This window comes from Coturnix japonica, chromosome Z, assembly GCF_001577835.2.
Source record: "Coturnix japonica isolate 7356 chromosome Z, Coturnix japonica 2.1, whole genome shotgun sequence".
Lineage (NCBI taxonomy): Eukaryota > Metazoa > Chordata > Aves > Galliformes > Phasianidae > Coturnix > Coturnix japonica.
In genome coordinates, this window is record NC_029547.1 from 965785 (window position 1) to 988545 (window position 22761).

Below are 22761 nucleotides of genomic sequence, written 5' to 3' on the forward strand. Positions count from 1 at the left end.
TATCACCGTGTCATCTTTTTTGGGTTCCTTTTTTCCTTGTAACCGTAATTGCTATTAATTCCTTCTGTCTGCTAGAAAAAAATCAACAATAGAGTTTGTAATGCTTAAGAGCATTTGTTTGTTTTGAAGTAGCTTTTCCTGTGTAAGCTGCTTTTTCTGCAGGTGTTGAAGAGTCTAATACCAATTTTATTGTCATTCTTCAATTTTGATTTGTTGACACAGCTCTCCTATCAAAACAAATGTTAACCAGGTGTATTTTGGAGGAAGGAGAAAAGCTGACACAAAGTAATGAAAACCCTGAGCTCCTGAGAATTCAGTACGAATTAGTGGTTGAATATAGTATCTAGTGAGGTATGGCTCACATGTGGTGACACACTTCTGTGCAGTGTCTTGAATGCTGCACACAGTGGCTTCTGAAAGACAAAGAACCACATTTATTTTCATCACAGCTAGGAAATCTACCTGGGCTGCATTACCATGCCTGTAAGCTGAAGTTCAGACTCTTAGGAGGGAAAATGGTTGAAGTGTAAAGCTCTGGCTTTGTAGCAATTGAGGAAGAGGAAGGGTTTTGGCTTCTGCGTGGAGAGAATAGCCAGCAGTTAACAGCAGAAGAATGAAGGGTTGTGGAGCTTGAATAGGGCAGTACCCTTCTGGCAGTAGGTGAAGGAACAGTGGTTTGTTTTCTGCGTTCTCTGGGAAAGCAAGATTTCTGTTTGCAAGTGGACTGTAAACACAATGGAAAATATTGCAGGTCGTGTCCTCCTGTGTTTGTTTTTTTGGTTATATATATCAAACAGCAGCAATTTATTTTGATTGTTCCGCTGCCCCTTTCTCTTACAAAGTAAAGGACTATTTCACAGCTTGGTTTAGAGCTTTTGATATGTCTATTTTGTGCAGTCAGATCCAGTGCAGAGTAGGCTTGTTTAAAAATAAGATTAAAAAACACATATTTTAAAAAATAAAATACCATAAACTTTATCCAAAAGCAAGTTGAAGGCTTAATTAGCTGAACACCAGATGGTGCTCTTGCCTGGGAGCCAGAAGGGATCTATTTTTAGAGGCCTCTTTTTGTGCAGTGTAATTGAAAGGAAGCTGATATTTCCCATTAAGTTGCATCTACCTGAGAGAACGGTTTGACAAATGATGTCAAATGATGTTGGCTGAGCAGCACCCTCAGCCATTGTCTAAATCAGATAACCTTGCCTGCAGGAGCAGAACAATAGAGGTCAATGTTCATTTTAGAGATGGAAAGCTTGCAGAGTATCAAGTTAACTCTGTTTGTTTTAATGAGGCTTGAGTGGAGGTCATACATTTGACAGGAGCAAGGTGCTGGTTTTTGGCAGTTGTGGAAAGGAACCAGTTTTCACTTGCCAAGACAGAATTTAAAGGTTGTTTTTTTTTCCTCTTTGTGAATGATACTTTTTACACTAGGCTGTTGTAAGGTGAGTATGTTTACTAGCTGGCGATGGTTTGCAGGTGCTGTTGTGAGCCATACAAGAGCCATGTTACTTCATGGAGGTAGAGCAACAGACCTTATTTCCTTGTCTTTTTGCAGAGAAGGGGCTGACACAGTCCCCAGGTGGAACAGGATCATGTTTTCTGGATGCTTCTTTGGAAGTTGCTTTGTTCTATGTATGGCAGTGTTGTAGGGAAAGAGGAAGAGGATAAGTACAAAAAGAGAAGGCAGTAGGGAAATGAATCCTTTTATTGGACCTAACTCTACTTGGGTGTGTTGCGGCACTGTACAGTTTGTTAGTTTCCCTATGTGTTCGAGTGTGTGTCAGATCTTCAAGTGGCATTTATAGGGTAATGCAGTTTTTGAGGGGATTTATTTTCCTCACTAGGGAAGAAAAGATGTAATGACCTGCAGTAAGTGTTTAGATGGGTTTGCATTGACAGTCTGTATGTAAAATGTTCTTACTGCTTGCTGTGCTGGGGTGTTTTAAAGCAGTAATCACTGCCAATGTAAAAGCTGCATTGTCAGTCATTTAGATTGGAATAAAGCTTCAAGGTCATCAGGTCCAGCCATCAGCCTGACCTGCAGAATCCCATCACTAAACTGTGCCACAAGAGTCTCGATGCCTTTAAAATACAGCTAAGTGAAACTACTTTCTTAAAAGAATTCTGTGCTGTCAGGAAGCAAATTTCAACTTTAATGACAGTTTTGTTAAGTCTGTGAGCATTCTCTCAACTTAAGAGAGCAAATTATTGCTTTAATGGAGGACATTGAAAATGCTGGCCAACAGATCACAGAAGAGGGCATTCCTTTGAAGCCTTGAATTTTTTTCCTCAAGTATAAGGGAAGTAATCCTGCGCCTCACAGTCATCTGGATCTAAGTCATTCCCTTTCTCTTCTGAAAGGCTGTTCCCCACATACTCTGTGGGATCTTCCTGTGGTCACTTCACTGCAATTAAGTGCAATGCCTTCAAAAGGATCAATTTTAGTGCTTTTTAAATGGTTTTGTCTCAAATACTGCGCTTCAGAGCATCTAACAAAGCAATCTCTTTCTTTAGATTGGGGTTTTCAGAGAGAGTACTTACTTGAGCTTCACTCCATTCATATTCTTGCTGAAGAAGTTGAATTACACCAATGCTGATTCATAGATTAGTGAAAAGAAGGATGTTAGTTAGACTTCCAGATCTGTGTTTATTCATTAAGCAAATGTCATCTCCGTATCTCTCTTTGTGGATCAGTCCTTGGAGGTGTGAGTTACAGCATTAATTCTGTTGGATTTGAGAACACTTCTTTCCCTCTGTGTGTGTTGGGGTGGTGTTCTGTTGCAATATGCTCTCACTGGGTGTTTCTATTCCTTGAGTTGAGTGGATGTTGTTGCCTGGTAATTGGGATGGCAAAGTTCAGATCTGTGTTCTTGTATGAAGGAGAAGGAGTGGGTTGGTTTTCCTAGGTGTTAAAGCTCATTTTTGTTTAAGTAGCAAAAAGAATGGCTCAGATATTGAAAGCTTTGCTGAAATTCTGAAGGTCTTGCTTGGTTTGATTATTGATTCTGACAGTTCTTTGAAGTTTGAATATTGTGTGCTTGAATAACTTGAGGGAGGGGGAAAAAAACACCCATGTAAGAATGCTCTAGTTTAATACCTTAAGAATCGGGGGAAAAAGTGAACTGTAATTAGGACTAATGTATACACTTAAGGTTTAAATTCTGAAGCAATTACAATAATCACTCAGCCTGTATTCTAGAAGAACCCAGTGTCTTTGGATAGTGGGAGGTGGACAGTTTTTGTTGGGTTATGGTTATTTAGTATCTGAGAGCTCTCCAGTGTGTTGATGTCCATTATAGCGCTCACCATGCTTGCCAGTGCTCAGGAGGGGTACATCCTGGAGACAGGCAGCCAGAATGGACAAATTTAGGTGCTTAAAATAGATATATCTTTGTCTCACCCAGACCTAGCAAATAATGCTGTCAGAAGCTGTTGACAAGGCATTCTGGTTTTGTACCATTTGCTTTTAATTACTCCGCATGTTTTTTGCACTAAAACAAGAGACCACCTTTGAGACTGATTTTAATGTTGTAAAGCGTGTGTCTAAGTATGTTTTCTCTTTCTAAGACTTACGTTTGAAAGCAGTTTTTAAGAGGAAAAAGGCCAGCGTTTGATTTTAATGAAGCTGATCTTCATACAGTGAAAATGCCTTTAGATGCTCAGCTGTAGGTGCAGAGCTGTATGCTGTCAGCTCGCTACACAGTAAGTTACTCAGAGCCACAGAACAGTTGCAGGTGTATTAAAATGTATTTGTTTCTATCTTGAAGTCTCTCCTCCTGAAAACCTTTGAAATAATTCTGTCAGCTGCTGTTCCTACCAATATCCTTATCTCTTTTGTCTCCAGTCTCGGCTGTTCTTACATTAATCAGGTTAGTCATTGGGAAATGTAATCCTAATGCTTAGGAAGCAACAGCAGTTTTGGTAATCTAATTATGACAGTATTATGTTTTGCAATATTACTATATTACACTTTTCCAACAGGGAAAGATACTTCTCTGGTGAAAAGCACTGTAATTAAAAGCTTGTAGAGAAAGCTGAAGGATTTTATTTTTCTTCAGGTTGATGATTTTCAGTAAATGTTTCTCATACTGAAACATATTTCTGCTTGGAGATATTTCCTTTCTTACATTTAATGACACGTCAGCTGTATGTCTCTTCCCATGAGTCCTAATCCAGCTTGAAACTAGTGGTGTTGAGAACGATGTTGGGTGCTGTAGGCTTGCTTGGGTTTTGATATTGTCCAGGCTGTTATTGATTTTGGCTGCAAATTAATGAAAAGAAACATTAACAGGTAATTATATAAAAATTTGGATACAAAAGATGTCTTGGCAAGAGTTGAGGAAGATGAGTCATTAAGTCGTTACTATAATAGCTGGGAATGAAAGATGGGAAAGAGGAGAGCTGAAAGAGTAGTGTTACAGAGCTGCTAAGGGCAGAAGGGAGCTCTAGGGCTTGTCTTACCCTGTGCAGTGCTGAAAGCACATCAGCCAGAACAAGGTGCCCAGTTGGATTTTACACATCCCCAAGCATAAAGACCTCACAAACTCTAACCAAGCTGTTCTGGTAATTGATTGTCCACGGGGCAAAATGGTGGGTTTTTATGTTTCAGTGGAATTGTCTGTATTACAATACAGGCTACTTAGAATGTATATGAGTAATTTTTGCTTGAAAGTATATTTAATTTTAAGATTTGAATGTGTTGCAGAAGTGGTTTTTTATATGCTACATCCCAGGGTAGCGTGGAGGAACATTTTGTCCTACTGAGTTTTGTCATGGTCTCTGAGTTGTGGGTGAATGGGAGAGGAGAGTCAGCTAGAGAGCTTACGGAACCTACTGCATCCACTCCCTTTGTTTTATTCTTTTTAATGCCTTCTCTTATTGAGATTACATGGACTGATATGTGATTAATATGTATTGCTGTAATTACAAGCTGAGAATATGCAAAAATATAGGACAGTGTCTGGGCGCAAAACTAGATTAGGAAATCCAAAGAAGTACAGATGTACATATGTATGTACATACGTGGGCTACATATTGCATCACAACAGTGTATTTCAGTGGTGTTTGTCATTTTGAAAGCATCAGACTTGCTGTGTATCTGATTTCAGTGAATTAAGCTAATGCCTGATTTCAGTGGCATCAAATGAAACATGGCAGCATTGAAGCCACAGAGGTAGTACTTGTAACAAGTGGTTCAGTGATGTCTCATTGACAATTCACTTTTGAATATTAATTTCCTCTTTTAGTTGTTGTTGTACTTCAAATGCGTATTGTGCTGCTCAGTATCCATGTAAATTATCTAATGTGTTGTCAAAATGAAGTGCTCCATAGCCATATTTTACTGTTTCGTAATGAATTTTCTCTTCAAGTAATGGGACTTGAATTGCTAATGGAACCATTTTTTCCTCCTCCCCACAGTGCTGACTTAAAACTTTTGGAAGAAGCAACCATCTCAGTCTGCAAATCTTTAGGTGAGAAACTGACATCTTATCTTGTTTCCTTGTGGTTGAGCAAAACAGTTAACAACATAGAGTATGTGCTATGTTATGTGTACATATTCACATCTTTTGTATACGTGACTCTATATGTATTCCACTGGTAAGATTAGAATAATGTCAAGTGTGTTTATATATTCCAAACCCTTAGAAAGTTAGCTTTGCTTTTGTAAAGCATGAAATGACCGAGAGGTTTAAAACAAATAACTACATCCTTGTTACCCTCTTTTTCCATCTGCCCTCAAAGATAATCAGTGAGGGAGAAGAATTAATCAGGGGTGAAAGGAAGGAATAATACAAATGTGGTGAGTGGTATTACAAAGAGGCTGCAAGCAGTGAAAACCTGCGCAGCTTCCTGATAGAAAGCCGTTGCGCTCTATGCAAGCCTTGGAAAGGGAGCCATAGAAGCTTCACATTGGAATATCTTTAATTTAGAACAAAAATTATTTTAGAGAACATCCATGGAGTAGTAAAGCATGTACTGGAAAACCTTAAAAACAGAGTGACAGCTGTTTAGGAAAAAAGTTATCACATTTTCTACAGCATTGGTGTTTGTTTTTATTCTACATTCAGTTTGAACTAAATTGTCTCAACTTACAAATGCTATTTAATTATATCTTTGCAATTCCTCATCTAGTTGAGAAGAATCCTCGAACAGGAAACCTTGGGTCGCTGATTAAAGTCTTTCTTTCTAGAACCAAAGAATTAAAAATATCAGCAGAATGTCAAAAGTAAGTACTGGGAAAAAAAGTGGGTGCACCTTTTCATGCTTAAACTTTCCATCTTTTGCTAGTTTTGGGGTTATGCTCTAGCAGTTGACATAGTTACGGAACAAAGTTAAACTTCCCTTAAGTCATGGTTTGAAATTAGCAAAGTGTCTTAACACTTTATCAAGCTTAGAATATGATGTATAACTGATGAATGTATTGTTTGAACAAAAGAATGTTTGTCCTCTCTGCTACATAAGCATATTTGCTGTGCAGCAGTAGGAAAGAACAACAAGAGGTTATGAATGTAGCATCATGCAGCTCTTCCAGGAAGCTTTCTGTAGTTGCATCTAGAGCATCTAGAAATAAGATGTTCTTTTTAATGTCAATTTGATGACAGAACTTCCCTTTTTATATCTGGAGAAAGATGCTGCTCCTTCCTGGATGGCTTCTGCTTATTTAATCCATAAATGTGTCAACACAGCTTGATGTTGTGCTGTTGTATGAGCTTCCCAGTGCCTGCTTGTTGGGACTCAAGGAAATGCAATGAAGCTGTAGCCTCCCTGCATTCAGAAAGAATCTCAGTGCTTTAGCTTCAGCTTTTCCTTGCTTCAGTCATAGGAACTCTTTTGTTAGTGTCATGTATCTTGTAATGATTGTTTTCAATGCATGTTTTCAAATTGCATTACTGATTCCTGTTTCTGCTTCCTTTCCAGTCACCTCTTTATTTGGCAGGCTCACAATGCATTATTTATTATCTGCTGTTTGCTGAAAGTGTTCATCAGTCGAATGTCAGAAGAGGAACTGCAGCTTCATTTTACTTATGAGGATAAGACACCTGGCTCATACGGTAGGTATCTTCTACTGAAACTGAGGAATACTGATGCTAGATGTGTGTCTTAGCCTCCAGGGCACCCTATGAGATTGAAAGTATGTAGGTGGTAGTAAAACAGACTTTCTTCTTTTGAGACTGAAATAATTAGGCGTAAACCATCTTCCTTTTCATCTAGGGTATGAAGGAGAATATATACTTTAAAGTGTACTGAGAGCTTTTCTTACTTCAGCAGTTCACCACTTTCAGTGACATCAGGGGATTAATGCCATTTTTCTCCCTCACTGGGACTTGGAAGTTGCCTTCTATTAGTGGTTCTGCATGTTGATTGCCACTTCTGACCCTGCATGTGCACTTCACTACTCTGGGCCTGCAGGAATTGCAGGAGATACTGATTATATTGCTTGGTTTTCTTTCTTCTGATGGTGGAGAAAGAGGAGAATTATTCCTTGTAGAACACCATTTGAATGTAAGATCCATTGTTGTTCTTATGCCTTGGGAGATGTATAGCCATACATCAGGAGAAGCATGTTGTGAAAATAAACATACCCTTTGCTCTACCTTCTCACGTTCCATAATTGAGCAGTAGCTAGGGAATGGAATTACTGTGCTTTTTAGAAGTATTGACAATTACAGTGAATTTTTGATCCCTTAAAAAGGCAGAAGCTAAAATTCAGCAGATGGACAATAACTTCTACCAAAGTATTGGAAAAGTGAATTTAAGCAGAATGTTTTAAAAGGAAAAAGTACTTTGCCAGGAAAAAAAAGAAACAAACATGCAAAACAAGAAAGATAGCAGGAAAGGAATGGCTTTGTTGCATAAGCACTCCTGCTGTCATCAGAAAAAAACAAACCAGGGAAGTCCTTTCTGAGTGTGAATTGTGTTCAGTTTTCTGTTGACAGCAAACAGAAAACCCACGTCTGCTATGAAGCTTTGTGTAGCTCTCTGTCAAGACACCTTTGCAGAATACATGGTGGATAGTGCTGGCAAGATAGCATTGCTCTCTTCAGCTCTAAGATACTGTTGACTTCGTAGTTGCATGTATATTGCATACAACCAAAAATAGTCTGGCCAAAAAGGATGGGCATCAGATTGCTGATACCATGCAAGTGAATTGCAAAAGAGTAACCAAAAGTGTCTGAATGTGGATTTCCCTCATCTGTCAGCCCAGCTAGAATGCTGCTCAGAATGCCTGACAGCTGCTTGCTCACGAAATAGTGAAAACTGCTCGTGAAAATCTGTTTAACTCCTTGGCGCCTGCCATTGCTCTGGGGAAATCAACTTCTGATGCCAAGAGATTAAGTGCTGCATGTTGAAATGGTTTAATGTATTTAAACTGAGGTGAGTAATCTCCAAGAATGAGGTCAGCAGCAAGTAGTGCCCGCTGATAGCATTGTGCCACTGCAGGTTTTGGGGGGGTTTAGACCTATTGACTGAAAACAAACAAACAAAATAGGCCTGCCTACCTCTTGCTTCAGGATAGCACAGGAAAACAGTTGGAAATGCTGACAACTTTTGTTAGCCTGGGCATCAGGGATCTTTATTCCTCATTCTGGGAGTTCCTTGTGGTGCAGTGTTTAGAAGAGAAGAAAACCGAAGTGACTTGCCACTGGGAGAGATCCATGTTTATCCAATCTTTGGTAGTAATTTTTGGCTGTAATTCTCAGTGATGTTTACTAGTGTTAATTTTGTGCACATTGGTGGCAAATGTGCTTAGCAATTATCTTGGAGCTGAATGCTAGCTGGGTGTTCTTGATTAGGAGGAGGATTGTGTGTGGTCTGCTGGCTAAGGCAGGAGACTGAAGGCAGGAAACCAGTTCTCTGTCCCTGCTCAGCTGTGGGCTGAGGCCAGCACTGCTCCTGACCCGTGTTTCCAGTTGGAATACCTTCTTCAAGGTACTGGGTTTTATAGCATGCTGTGTTCACACAGCCAGCATTTCTTCTTCCTAACAAATTCTTCACATAGTGCTTTTAAGTATATACTGTATGGTTCTTAGCAATGTGAGAAGTGAGGTATAATTTACAAAGCATAATGGAGTGCTTTTGTGTTAGGGTTCATTAAAGGAAACAGAAAAAGGTTTTCTTTTTTTTAAATTTTCATAATATTCTTTAGAATGCAACTTGTTCTGAAGCTTATGCAGATTTATTTATACAGATTTATGAATGCATTCTCTTTGCATTCGTCAGTGTTTCTTGTGCGAAAGCATAACCATTCAGCTTAACCCTCTGGAGTTGTCTTGTTTCCCCATTTAAACGATCAGCATCACATTCTCTTTCCTTTTAGTTTGTGAATCCATCGTAGTATCACGTTCTGTGATATTAAGCAGAGAACCTGTAAGCTCAGGGTGCCTAACCATGTTGTCAGCTCACCCAGTTTGCTCACTGTGCAGTCACAACGTCAGCACCTGCTGTGGGTTTGGTATTTCAGACAGAACCTTGTGTGACAGTACTGGTCTATGGAAATATCCTTGTCATGGGCTATTGAGAAATGCCTTCTGTTTTGGCAGGTTATGTTTACGTAGCCACTATTGTTTAGATGGCGCTTTACCAGGCTTACCTGGAAGAATTGCCTCCCAGCTTTTGCTGTTCATTGCTTTCAATCTTTCTAAGTGTTCAGTTTATGCTTTTTCCTGCTAGACTGTATTTATGCTCTGTAATGGTATTTCACATCATAAGGTGTGATTATTGGGGTTTTACCCTTGCAGAAAGGTTAAGTACAAGGGTACATCGCAGCCTACCTTTGTAAGGTTCTGATGGAGAAGTGGCACAGGGCTGCGTCTCTGCTGCAGGAGGGTTTATTGAATCCCTTCCATAATATACAGACTCTTAATAGAAGTTCTCACCCACGGGCAGTTTTCAGGTGGTGCCTTATGCCAGGAAGTACACCCTTTGTCTTTGCCTGTAATTGGGAACTCACATGCAGCTCTGGGGAGTATTGCTCAGCTTCAGTTGTAGGAGATTCCTCATTGACATTTAAACGATGTCCTTTAAGTTTCAGCTAAAAATTACTGATGTCAGTCAGTGCTAAATTGGACTTGGCTCATGCTGAAGCAGGAATGAGTCTTCAGCTCATTTAGCTTTTGGTAAGGCTTCCATTGCCTGTATCCCTTGGATTCTTTCAGATTTTCAACTGCATTGAAAGTATGGAAGAGATTGTCATGTGCTGTATATAGTATTCTAAAGCAAACTGTTGATTCATTTAGCCTGTTCCTTGTCCTGTAATAAACTTTGTTCATTCTCAGTATAGAAGCTTTTAGCATAAAGTTGCCAAAGACTATATTTGGTACATTATAACAAATGCAAAAGAATTCCAAAGCGCCTATTGACTTGGGAAGAAAACAGCTGAAAATGTACAGTTTGTTTGAGATCATACCTGGGCTCTGACACGCAGTAGTCTTGTTTTTTCCTGGCAGACAACCATGGGCAGAAGGGCAAGGAGGACATGAAGGGGGGAAATAAACAAGCATACATTCACCAGAGCCCCTGAAGACTTGCATGAACTGTCAGTTATTGTGTACAGGAAAAGAAGGGTAGCATTAGTTCATGTGTTCATTGTTAGCACTGCTGAGGGAAAGTTGGGAACCCTTGGGGGCTGAAGATCTAACCACAATACCCAAAGAAGCTTCATGTCTGTGGGTTGTACAGTTAACTGCATGTATGAGGCTGTAAGTGCTGTTGCACAAGTAATTTGATTTATTGCTCTAGTGGTGTACAGGCTCTATCCAATCTATAGGAGGAATAGGGCAGCGAAACAGGTGACATCTAAGGTGAGGTTATACCTTACTGTGTCAATATGTTGGGCTCATCCTGCTGCTGTAGCTCAGATTGGGTTGTGACAATGTAGTGTGTTGGTATTGGAGAAGCAATGAGGTTTTATTACTGATGTGAGATCCCGTATTACGGCTCTAACCTTGTCTGGACAGATTCACCCTTTACTTACTTTCCCTAAGGCTTTCAGTGGATCTGAGTATGCGATATATGAATGTGAATAAGTGTGGTGTGCATTGTCTTTATCCTGCTATTGAAAAAGACATTGTTTATGAAAACACAGAGTGTTCCGTGTTTATGGCTTGCTCTCACGTTATAGATTTGGCATGCATCCGCATCATTGTTTGGAAAGACAGAATTAAGCAAGAATGCCTGTGCCCCAGTGGGGAAAAGGATACATTAATTATTCTAGTTGAATGACATTGATTACAGCAATTAAGGTTTTTAGGGGGAAAAAAAAAGTTTGAGAACAGAGCAGGAAAGGCAAGAATCTTCCATTCTGCATAATTGTTCCAATCCAGTGTTTCTTGCAGCAGCTGGAATATAAAGTATGGGGTAGAGCCCTCTTTCATATTCAAATAATATTGCTCACTCTTCAAATAAGTTGTGTAATAGAGTATGGTGGAAACAATAGTCTTAATATGTTGTTACTTTTTCTGTCCTTTTTCTTCTCCCTTTATTCAATGATTAAGAGAAAAAAAAAACAATAGGTCCCTTTTGGCATTGTGGAGCAGTCTTGCTCTATCAGCATTTTCTAGATTCATAAAACTGTTCAAAAGTGGCACCTTCAAGTGCTTTTGGCACACATTATTTGGACTTCATTGCTGGCTGTGGTTTCTGTCTGAGGTTAAATGCTCCTAGCAGTTCTTGTTTTCAGCTAACAGGAGCTACGCTGTATTGCCCTTGAGGGATTCTATATGAAGGAAACCATATTTCTGTGATTATAAAACTGACCTCATTTTGAATGTGCAGTTCACTAGGTAACAGTTGTTAATATGTGCTCAATAAACTGACTGTGGAAAGACGTAATTTTGCTTTATTGTGAATTTTCCCTCTGATGTTTGTTGAAGTCGAGTTTTGGAATTACAGATTTTACAATTTGGGTTAAGCAGAATAACACCGTCATAATCTGGCTGTAGTGCTGTGTTTATTGCATGGCCTATGTATTTGAAAACACAAAATGAACAAGAATTGTGTGTTCATTGTGCTGCAATGCTGCAGTGCCTATTTGACAATGCAGAGGAAAAAGCTTTGCCTGCTCTTAGGCATTCAGCACTGTGAAAACCCTTTGCTTTGAAAGATTACTGTTTAAAATGTCATTCAGTGCATGTTAGACAAATGTAACTTCTTTCTGTCTCTGCTTATTCTTCACTTGATATTAAAAAAAAATGGGGAAACATCAACAATGCAGGGGATTTTGAGAGGAGACTTGAACTGTGGGCTGGTCGAAGTCCCTGGTGATCAGTCAATCATACTGTCCACAGGAGCATGATTAAATATGAGCTTAGGTAAGCAGTAAGCCTATATTCAGTATTAGCATACTTCCTGTGGATTACACCGACTTCCAATTGTTAGTAGCTATTCATTTTACACGTAAAAATCCTAGCATCATGGGTAATAATCCCAAATACTTTATGTAAAAATGCTGTAGTTTTAAATCTAATATTTCTTCTAGTGTTTGCCCCTGAATTAGAAATGTTCATCATCTGAACCTGTGTTTAAATGTGTTTAAATCTAGGTGGTTTTTTGTTGTTTTTTTTTTTTAATCTGAAAATCTAGAAAACCTTTGCTATGATTCACTTGCAGGAACAGAATGTGAAGACCTCATAGAAGAGCTGCTGTGCTGTCTCATCCAGCTCATTGTTGAGATTCCCCTCTTGTAAGTTGGCTTTGTTTTCTTCAACCTCCCTCAGTAAGCTGAATATATGAGAGAATATAAGCATGCAGTGATGAGTTCATAACACTGAATGCTTAGATTTGAATGCTGCATGTGATGATGCAGCACTGATATTGATAACCACAGCCCTGAGTTGGAAGAAAGACATGGTCAGCACTGTGCACCCAGCTCAAACCATCAGGAGAAATTATTTTGTTTGCTTCATTTGATATAAGGTGATTCCACATTCCATGGCAATATGTGGCACAAAACATAACTAATTTTCTTTTTACAATTGTTAGCATTAAATGAGGATAAACTTACTTTGTCCTTTAAGAATAAAAGTGTTTTTCCACCTCTATTTAGACTGACTTATTTCTAATGTGAACTTCAGCAGAGGTCATGTCAGCAATTGCTTTTGTGTTTAAATTGCGTTGTAGTCTGTGCCTAAAGCATGTTGCTGCAACTAAAGCATCACAGCTTTGAAAGCGTTTCTGAGTATTTAGTATAGTGGCTCATATGGCATATAACTGATTTAATTTTATACTTTCTGGTGCTTCTTGGCTGGGAAGCAGACCAAGATGCAACAGTTGAAACATTGCTCTCCTTAAGTACAATCACTGCAGCATTGCATGAGGTTTGGGTAGTCCTGTGTAACAAATTAGTGATGTGATTTAGTGCTATTCTGCAAGGCTGGCAACTACTTCCTGGAGTTGGTGGGCTTTTTGAGCAGAGCAGATGAGAGGGAAGTACAGAGGAGTGGAAGGATTGGGATAGGTGGGGAATTCAGGCATCTGGCAGGACTTTTTGAATTGAAGTCCCATTATCTGTGTGGAATCCTGTATCATGTCTATCTTTCTGGTAGGAAGAGTTTTAAAGGCAGAAATGTTCTTAACCCTTCTCAACAGCTGACCCTGTCAGCTTCTGTATTTCTGTGTGAATGTGGATGCTGGGAAGTATGTGTAGAAAGCACTCAGCCCTCGTCAATACTTCGTACACTGATGATTAATTAAAACAGTTACAAAGCCTGTTTAAAGTGTTCAAAGATAGATGTTTTGGAAACATTATTTATTTCCTGAAAGAGGTGGATGTGGAAATACCTATTTCATTTTTTGACAGATAAGCTTTCTTGTCTATGTTTATCCACGAATGGCATGCTGCTGAATTGTTGGCTTGAACAGCAATAAGAGGGATACTAAGACATATGAAAATGGCAATTGTTCCCATGTTTGCCATTGTAAAAGAGTGAAGTGAACTCTGTTCCTCTGTGTTTGCAATGTAGTTCAGAATAGCAGAGTTTTTTAGAAATATTCAATGGTCTAAACAGAGGATTGTCACAATTGCCACATCATTTGGGTTCTGTAGATACACTCTCATGAAGGAGTACTCCAGGCAGCTGCTGTCTGAACGCATATCTTCTCCAGATCCTGCTTTTAATATATTTTTTTTTCTCCTTCAGTAAAATATTAATTTTAGTGTGTTTGACACTGTCCCCATATCCAAAGCACAGGAGCAGAGGCACATGTACAGCAGGCCTGGAAACCTCACTTTCAAAATTGTCCTATATTATCCTATCAAGTGCCTTTTGGTGGAGGAAGTCAATGCGCTTAGAGCATTAGAATCGTTAGGGCTGGAGAAGACCTGTGAGATCCCCAGCCCCAACCCACCCCATCATGCTCCCTGGCCATGTTCCCCATGTGCCACATCTCCACAGTTCTGGAATACCTCCAGGGAAGGGGACTCCCCCACCTCCCTGTACAGCCTGTGCCAATGTCTGACTACTCTGAAAAGAAACGGTTCCTAATATCCAGCCTGTACATAACTGAAGGAAATATTTGGAAAATTACTGAAGGAAAAACAATGTGCTGATTTTTGCTGGGAAAGGCTCCAGAGCTGCATAGCAAAGCATATCGAGGAGGAGTGTTAACAAGGAATGGGAGAAGCTGTTTTTCAACATTGGTGTTATTTAGAGAGGTAAAGTATCCTTCCTGGCAGCTGCACTCAGTGCAGCTAGTGCGAATTGTATCAGGGGCCATGGGGCTTTGCATTGTTGTGGCCCAGTATCTGAGAATTATTGAGAGTTTCTCGAGCAACCCTCATGAAAATTAGGCTCTGCTGCACTGTACAAAGTGCCAGTGGAGAAGGTGTTGTGTATTAACATTTAGATGTAAGAAATTTTATAGAAATGACAGTTATTGCATTTCATGAATCAGACTTGTGCAGTCTCTTTAACACTCGTGTTACAGTACATTGATGGTTGGCTTTTGACTCGCTTTGGTGTCTTATGGGTACTCTGCTTTTCCTTTGGTCTTGCTAACATTAGCACCCCGAGAGTTTACATTAATGACCAAAATTTCATAGTCAGCAAAAAGGTACAACTTCAGGGTTGAACTTTACAGGTTTTATGTAGAAACTGTTGCGAGATAGAGCTCCCAAAGCTTAAAATTATAAAGGCTGCTTTCAGCAGCTTGTTAAGGGCTGGTGTATGTAAGAGAACATCTGGTTGTTATCAGTACATTTTCACTTCATTAAGAGCTATAAATGCATGTGGAAGGAAAATGAAATACTGTGATCTGGTTACATCACTGCTAAGTAGCGCCCTGTGGTGCCAGTGGAAGGGAGCTGATATTTCTATTACATTCCATTGTTGTCTTTTTTAATGGTTAAAATTATTTTAGGCTGCAATCTTAATTACTTCCACACTTAAATGCTAACAGTGTTTGACTCATGTAAGGATGTTCTCTGTGTTTTTTGAGAGCTTAAGAGTCAATTTTAGGAGGAAGAATGGAGACAGAACTGATCATGAAGCTCAGTGGAACCATCAATGCATACAGACAGTGCCATTTACAGGTAGTGAGACTTGCTGATTGTAAGCAGCAGAGGGGTTAAGAACTGTGTGACTGTAGGTCATATTTCAATTTTGTTTTGTTTTGTTTTTAAGCCAGTAACTGTTTTGGTTTAATGTGTGCTGTCCTACGTGACATGCAGCACAGTCTGCTGCAGGGCTCTGCTCATCAGCAAGGCTGAGTAGAAATGCTTCGAGTCAGCTGGTTTTTAGTAAATTTTGAAGTATTTTGAAGATTTACATCACATGTAGATCATCTCACTGCACATATGTGGCCTCTTAAGTGTTTGAAGGTCCTACATGGAAGAATCTTTGTGTCGCATTATTTGTTCTAATATTATTCTAATTTAGTTTCTGTGTTAGATCGGTGTTCCTTCTTATGACCTTCTTTTTTCTAGGCCAGCTTTAGTGCTCACTGATAAGTACACAGTGTGCAGCCTCATATTGGTACTGTTTGTTATGCACCATGCAGTGTAGTCAAGTTCCAGGTCATGTGCTTTCTCTGTGGTTTTCAGCCCTGTCCTAACAAGCCATTGGCGTAGCATCTCGAAAGTATTTTGGCTGGGTAGCAAAGGCACCAAGGTGCTGGAGTCAATATGTGTCTTTTTGGTGCCTTGGTGGTTTCACATCACTGACTGCTGCCTGATTGAAGCCTTTTTCCTCTATGATCTGGCCATCCATTAGGTCAGAAGTGATTATTGTTGTCACCAAGTGCCCCTTCATTAAGATGGCTCTGCCTTGCTATAAATGGCTGACATTTCAAACTGTTGTTAATCATACGATCATTAAGGCTAGAAAAGACCACTAAGATCATCAAGTCTAACCATCAGATCATCTACTCCAGCCACTTACTCCAACAAAGGGAGTAAGACAAAGGAGAAGCCATGTCACAAAGCCCTTTCTCCTTGATGGGGCAGGTCAGCCTTTCCTGCAGGCTACGCACTGGAATGTGATATGGTTTGTTGTCTGACTGTTATCTCTGCAGCTGCCTTGGAGCTGGAGTTGTCAGCTATTTAGGAGAAGTCAGTCGAGCCATACATTTTTTACAAGTATTCAGATTGTTATCTTGTGTTCTGTTGCTCAGAGGGTGAGGCCTTTCAATGAGATTTAGAATCATTGGTTCATTAGGGCTGGAAAAATGCATCAAGTCCAACTGCCAACCCATCCACACCATGCCCACTAGTTCATATTACAAGTCCTGCTGATACAAAAAAATAAACACAGAGGGATATAGATGTGTGTGTAACAATTAAAAATCCTGTGGAATTTATAGTATTTTGTCAGCAGAAGAAAGAACTGAATGCCAGTGGGGTGAAAATTGTGCAGTTATGTGGTCTCAGATGGTTTAGGTGTAGATTTTGGAATAAAATGTTTTGGACTCTACTACTGTTTTAATCCAATATGAACTCCCTTCAGAGTATGTTCTCTCAATCCCTCAACTGTCTCCTGGTCAAGAATACCTGTTGGTAGAGGGAGATGCAGTTGGAAATGTTGGAGATGTTCTTTGCTTTCTCAAGCATAATTCAACTGTGATGAACACTGGTGCTATTAGCAAACATGTTTGCCACCAGTGAGTGTAAAATTAGGAGTGATTCCAAGAGGAAAGATTATGTCCACTTGGAGCTGCTGTACATGTATCCTGAGGCTGATAACCAAATCCTCAACTGGTTTTTCAGCTTCCAGCCCTTCTCCTATTCTCTTGGCGACTCCTCTTTCACCTTTCTGGTGGGCTGTCAGGAAGCAGGGAAATGAAACCTGGTTCCTGTATGTTTGGAGAGATTTTCTATGAATCAGCTTTGCTGGCAACAGTCCTGAACTAGAAAATGAGTTCCCTTTTAACTTTTTAATGCTTGGAGTAGACAGCTTTGGCTGGGGAAGAGTTTAGGGAAGTATTTAACCAGGAGGGCAGTGGTGTGAGCTTAATTTTGGAGGTTTGTTTGTGAGTGCTCAACCTGTGTGTTCTGTAGGCATGAAATCACTTGTAACCTCTCAGCCTCTGTTCACTAAGATGTAGAAATAGTTGCATTTAATTGAGGTGTTAATTTACGTTTCACTCCTAGCGGAGATTTCCCTGTATGTTACCTCTGTGCTTAATTTTAGTTGCTCTTCCACAGACCTGTCTCCAGGCAGGGGACAAAGTGCAATGATGTGAGCAGCACAGCAAACAGTGGTGAGCACTGCTTGGTGCTGGAGAGAAGCTAACAGCAGCAGGGTAGTGAAATGTAGGTAGATTACTGATAGGTAGCACTGAGAGGTTGTTCACATCCACTTATTAGTTTAAAAGGAAGAAAGTAAATGCCAGGACTCTGGGGACTCGTTTGGCTAGGACCATAGCTTGAGGCTTCAAGCACAAAGATAAGGCCTAGAGCTAATACATGTCCCCTACTACCACACATGCTGGTTAAAGCACAAGGAGCAGCATTACTGGTCCTGTGTCTCTGTTGCAGAAGCAGGGAGATGGAGGTGCTTGGTAATGTAGAAGGGAAAAAAAAAGTTATTTCTGGGGGCTGATCAGTGGCCCAGGAAATAAAGATGCATGTCCTCGATGGATGATCAGAAGAGATGTATTATTCCTTCCAGGTTGCATCCCAGAAGAATCATCTACTGCTTAAGGGATACTGATGATAATCAATTCCTTCCAAGTCTAAATACAGCGCTGCTTTAAAACAGTGCTCTGCAAGGGGAGCCCAGCATCTCTGCTGTCTTCTTGGTGGAAGGGATTGAGATAGAAAGTATAGCTGACCTCTCAGAATCTTCTGTCATTTGATTTAATGAATTGTTGTCTAAGCATTGCTGTACTAGAAATCATCATACAGTTGTTTAAATTATGTCATTCATTAAACTTGGAATGATTGGATGTCATTGCATATTGGAAGGAAGAATATACTTGTGGGAATGTGCATATTAATGCTTTGTAGTTCACAATTAACTAACACCCATGATGTACTGACTCATTTTCTCATATATAAGTGGATTACTGAACAGTTTGCTCAGTATATACAAAAGTTGTAAACTCATCTAAAGATCTCATTTTTGTACTCAAGTCCTTAATTTTCTGTATAATTTTTATAGCTGTGATTATGTTAAGCTCTATGATTTGTCTTTGGATACACACCTTTAAACTATAGAACAAAGTTGGTCCACAGGAATAAATTTGAAGATGCAAGAACGTGGAGGAATTCAGGGTGGTTAAAAGAGAGGGAATGTGAGACCAAGGAGAGCAGCTGCTTGTAGGATGGAATGGGGAGATGGAGACTTTGGTGTGGTTTGGTGCACTGCTGTCTAAAGCTCATCTGCTTTAGGCATGAGCTTTACCCTAGGTGTGTTAAGACACCAGGAAAGAAAAAGAACTGTGGAAATTAAACATGAAGTTCCTTTACTTTTCTGACATGAAGAACTAAGTAATTCTGACGTGTAATTGATACTTGAGTTCGTTATTTCTGATTTCCTCCTCATCTGCAAGCAAACAGCTGTAAGAGGAAGTCAAAGCATAAATTCTGTGTAAGGTTGTTCTATATGCATGATAGCTTTAATAAAAATGATAAAAAAAAATTGATCCACCCCTACATTGTATAGCCTGTCAATACAATTGAACAGCATTTTCTTTCAAGATAAAATGTTCCAGGTAGTTCTGCTGTCCCTTTACAAGCACTTGGGATTTAAAAAAACTGTACATTTGACCCTGGGTGGAAAAAATAATTCAGTTCTGAAGCTTTATCTGCTGATAATTAAGGATATGTGAGGCTTAGGGGTTACCATGGATGTTAGGCCCCCAGTATAGAAAGCACAGATTTAATTTGAAGAGGTTCTACAGGTTGGGTGAAAATTATCTGCAGTCAAACAGACCTTAATTGGATTTTGAATAGGAAGAAAAGGCATGAGCTGTGTGAATTTAGCTTTATTTTGCTTTTATGTAAGTTATATAAGGGAGATTATATGTAAGCAGGTTATTTTCAAAAATTATTTCCAAATTAACTTACTTGTTTTTTGCTTTAAACTGAATCTTATGAAAACAGAAAAGAGTTTTATGTTTCCAGTTGTATGGTGAGTCAGAAAAACAAGCAAAGAAATGACTGAGATGCAGGGACAGCAGAGTGGGCTCTGTACAACCTGTTTTACACCCAGGTACTTGGGGTGTTACAGCAAAGTTGTTATAGGCAGAGCTGGAAACAGAAGCCAGAGAATATCCTAAATAACAGGTGTCTTTCTCACCTGTTTTGCTGCGCCTTTCCTAAATAACCTCAACTTAATGAGTTTTGCTAAACTGCAGTCAGCATTGAACCATTACACCGTGTTCTTTGGGACTGGCAGCAATAACTTTAAATGTCACACGCAGTTACTACTGGAAATGGAGCAGCTCTCTGTGGTGTTGTGGTACCCTGAGCACTTCTTATGCTTAAGATTACATTTATTTGTATGTGGCAGCTGCGATCCATTCTTCCTGGCACAGGGAGTTGTGTTTGGCTCGCTGGCTGTTTCCTAGGCTTAGAATGTTGCTTTTGTGACAGTTTTGTTTAACAAGACAAAAAAAATCTATCTTTGAGATGTATTTATTATTTTTAAGGTGAAGCACAGTCTGCAATGTTGTGGGCAATCCTGTAGTGTTTTTAGATTGTCTCATGACATAGCAAAAAAGATGCTTGTGGCAAAGACAAAATAATGCAATATCTTTGTGAAATTTTACTGTTTTCTACTAAGAGGTTTTTTAAAAATTATTGTGAAGTTGTTCTCACTTGAAACGTTTTGTAAAGTGCATAACTTCAGATGAAGCTACTTAATGTTCTTATGAGTCGGTTTGTAAACAAGGCCACTAAATTAATCTTTGTATATTTTCCCTTTCTCCTGCAGAGATATCACATATAGCATCTCCTTGGAAGCTGTGACAACGCTCATTGTCTTCCTTTCCTGCCAGCTCTTCCACAAGGAAATTCTACGAGAGAGCCTCATTCACAAATACCTGATGCGGGGGCGATGGTATGTTGTGTTTTGGATCTAGACAAGATGACAGAAAGGAGTTTGGTTTGTTTAAACTGTTTGTGCTTCTACACAAAGGCAGTGAAACAGATTTTGTGGTAATTTGTCCTCCCTTTAAGTGGTGTTTATGCATTTTTTTTTTATCAGACTGCTGTTTCTCCTCTTTTGCCTTTATATTGCTTACAGGCAGCTTTTGGGTAAGGGTAATTACAATCTGTTTCTAGAAGCAGGAGGCAGTACCTCCTGTAAGACAAGTGAGGAAAGGAGGGAGGATGTCTGGGAGGGAGTATCTGGGAGAAGGGCAGAATGGGTTGGTTTAAGCTGGGAGTAGCAGGTAGCTGCCCAGTGGAGGTGAGCAGAGGGTTTACTGGCTGGGTATACAGGGCAGTGTGAAGGGTCTGAGGGCACTGGACAAGTATCTGCTGTTCTTCAGATGCAGGAAGTGATCAGAAAGATTCTGAAAAGAACTGAGATCTAGTTCCAGCAAACAAAAGTATGTAGTATTGACTCTGTAGTGAGCTAAATCTTGTTACTTGTAAGTCAGCCTTGGTTGTTTTCTTTCTCTTTGCAGTCTCCCATATACCAGCAGACTTGTGAAAACTTTGCTGTACAACTTCATTAGACAAGAAAGAAGCCCTCCTCCAGGGACACATGTCTTTCAGCAGCAGACAGATGGAGGAGGACTGCTGTATGGGATTGCATCTGGGGTGGCAAGTGAGTCTTGTGCACGCAGTTCATCAAACCATAGGAAGTACTGGCTTCTGTGACCCCTTCTACTAACATGCATGTAGCCCCTTTCTTTTTTAACAAGTTACACTGTTGCTTAGTGTACTTAGGGAACTTAATGACCCACCCCCCCTTTTTTTTCTTAATTAAGAAAATGGCTGTTCATGTTTGTTACACTTTGTATTGTGTTTCTGGTCACTCTCCTTCACACCAGATGTGTGGGTTTTTTTGCTACGTGTATTACATGAAAAAAAAATCTTCCATAAGGATTTTCTTTATCATACAATAAGAATGAAACACAATGCACTGCTGTCAGCAATAATATGTATTACAGCAGCACAGGTTACCTTTATTTGATAAATGTAAATAACACTTTATAAGTCAGTTCCTGTTAGAGCACACACTATTTATGTTGATCTTTTGTGAAATCAGTCACTGGCAGCTCCTCTAGGGGATACTGAGGTTTGTGCTGCCAGAAAACGTGTCAGTCTGTGACAGTGCTCACGGTTCTCCTCTTGGAGGCAGTAAGAGAGCACATCTTTGTGGTGCAAAGTGTATCGTGAACACTCTGCAGTGTCTGTGTCAATTGAGGTTACACACAGCCCCGTGCCTTCACTGGAACACTGTCTTCTTTCTGGTTTCCAGTTTATATGGTTGGGGCAGACAGTGCAGTGTTAGGGTTATGCCCATAATGTAAATGTGTGAAAGAACAGTTGCTTGATTTGCTGTTTATTTAAGAAGTGAAGAGAAATTAAATTGTTCTCTACAGCATGTTTTTTACTGTGGAAGTCCCAGCAGGTACGTTCTCTTCTTTCTTTTAAACTGCTGGAGAAAATTGCTTTTAAAAAGCTTTCCAGACCAGCTCTCTGTATGTGGTTCGTACTTCAGCTTGTGAATGGAGAGCAGTTACCTCTGCATACTGTGTTGATATATGTTCTGACCACACGACCACTGTAGTCATGCTCCAGTATCTTTCAGCCTTAATGCTGCTTCAGGCAAAAGAGCTTTTTCTTTTCACTTGCTCAGCTTACAAAGTTCATACAGATTGCCTCCGCTCTTGCCTTCTTCCATAGCTCCTCTGATATCGTATCCCCATGAGTTTTACTTCTTCTGCATAAAGTTTGTGTTTCTCAATTATTATAAATCAACCTGCATTTCTCAGTGCAGAATCTTAAGGTCTCTGCCTGCATCTGTTCTTGTCTCTTCCCACACTTCCACCCCCTTCCCTTTTCTTGAACCATTCCCTTAACAGCTCCCTTGGCACGCTCCTACACTTACTTTGTTGTTCCATTTGTGAGCAGCTGAAGTACCATCTTATCCTCTGGTGAACAAAGTGTCTTCATATAAAGCTTTAAGTGAAACAGTGAAACAGCCTTTATAATAGAGCTTTCTAATGACCCTTCCAGGGGAAGAAGTGCTGTGTCCTTTTAGAAGAATTGGGGTATTATTTCTGTTTGTGTGCACACAGTTAATGTTTTTGTTTTTCCATCTTATACCTAAAATACCTTGATTAGAATTATATTACCAATTATGTCAG

General features: G+C 39.7%; 1 protein-coding gene across 5 annotated transcripts in view; it reads left to right on the forward strand.

The window, feature by feature from the left end:
- The window catches only part of DYM (dymeclin), a 122144-nt gene that overhangs the window by 7240 nt on the left and 92143 nt on the right, over window positions 1-22761 (forward strand). For all 5 annotated transcript variants that reach the window (XM_032441552.1, XM_015887206.1, XM_015887209.1 and 2 more), the window contains 6 exons: window positions 5419-5471; window positions 6133-6226; window positions 6919-7052; window positions 12610-12682; window positions 20373-20498; window positions 21070-21212. In XM_032441552.1, coding sequence (XP_032297443.1) covers window positions 5419-5471; window positions 6133-6226; window positions 6919-7052; window positions 12610-12682; window positions 20373-20498; window positions 21070-21212 — 623 coding nt within the window. The remainder of the gene's footprint in view (window positions 1-5418; window positions 5472-6132; window positions 6227-6918; window positions 7053-12609; window positions 12683-20372; window positions 20499-21069; window positions 21213-22761) is intronic.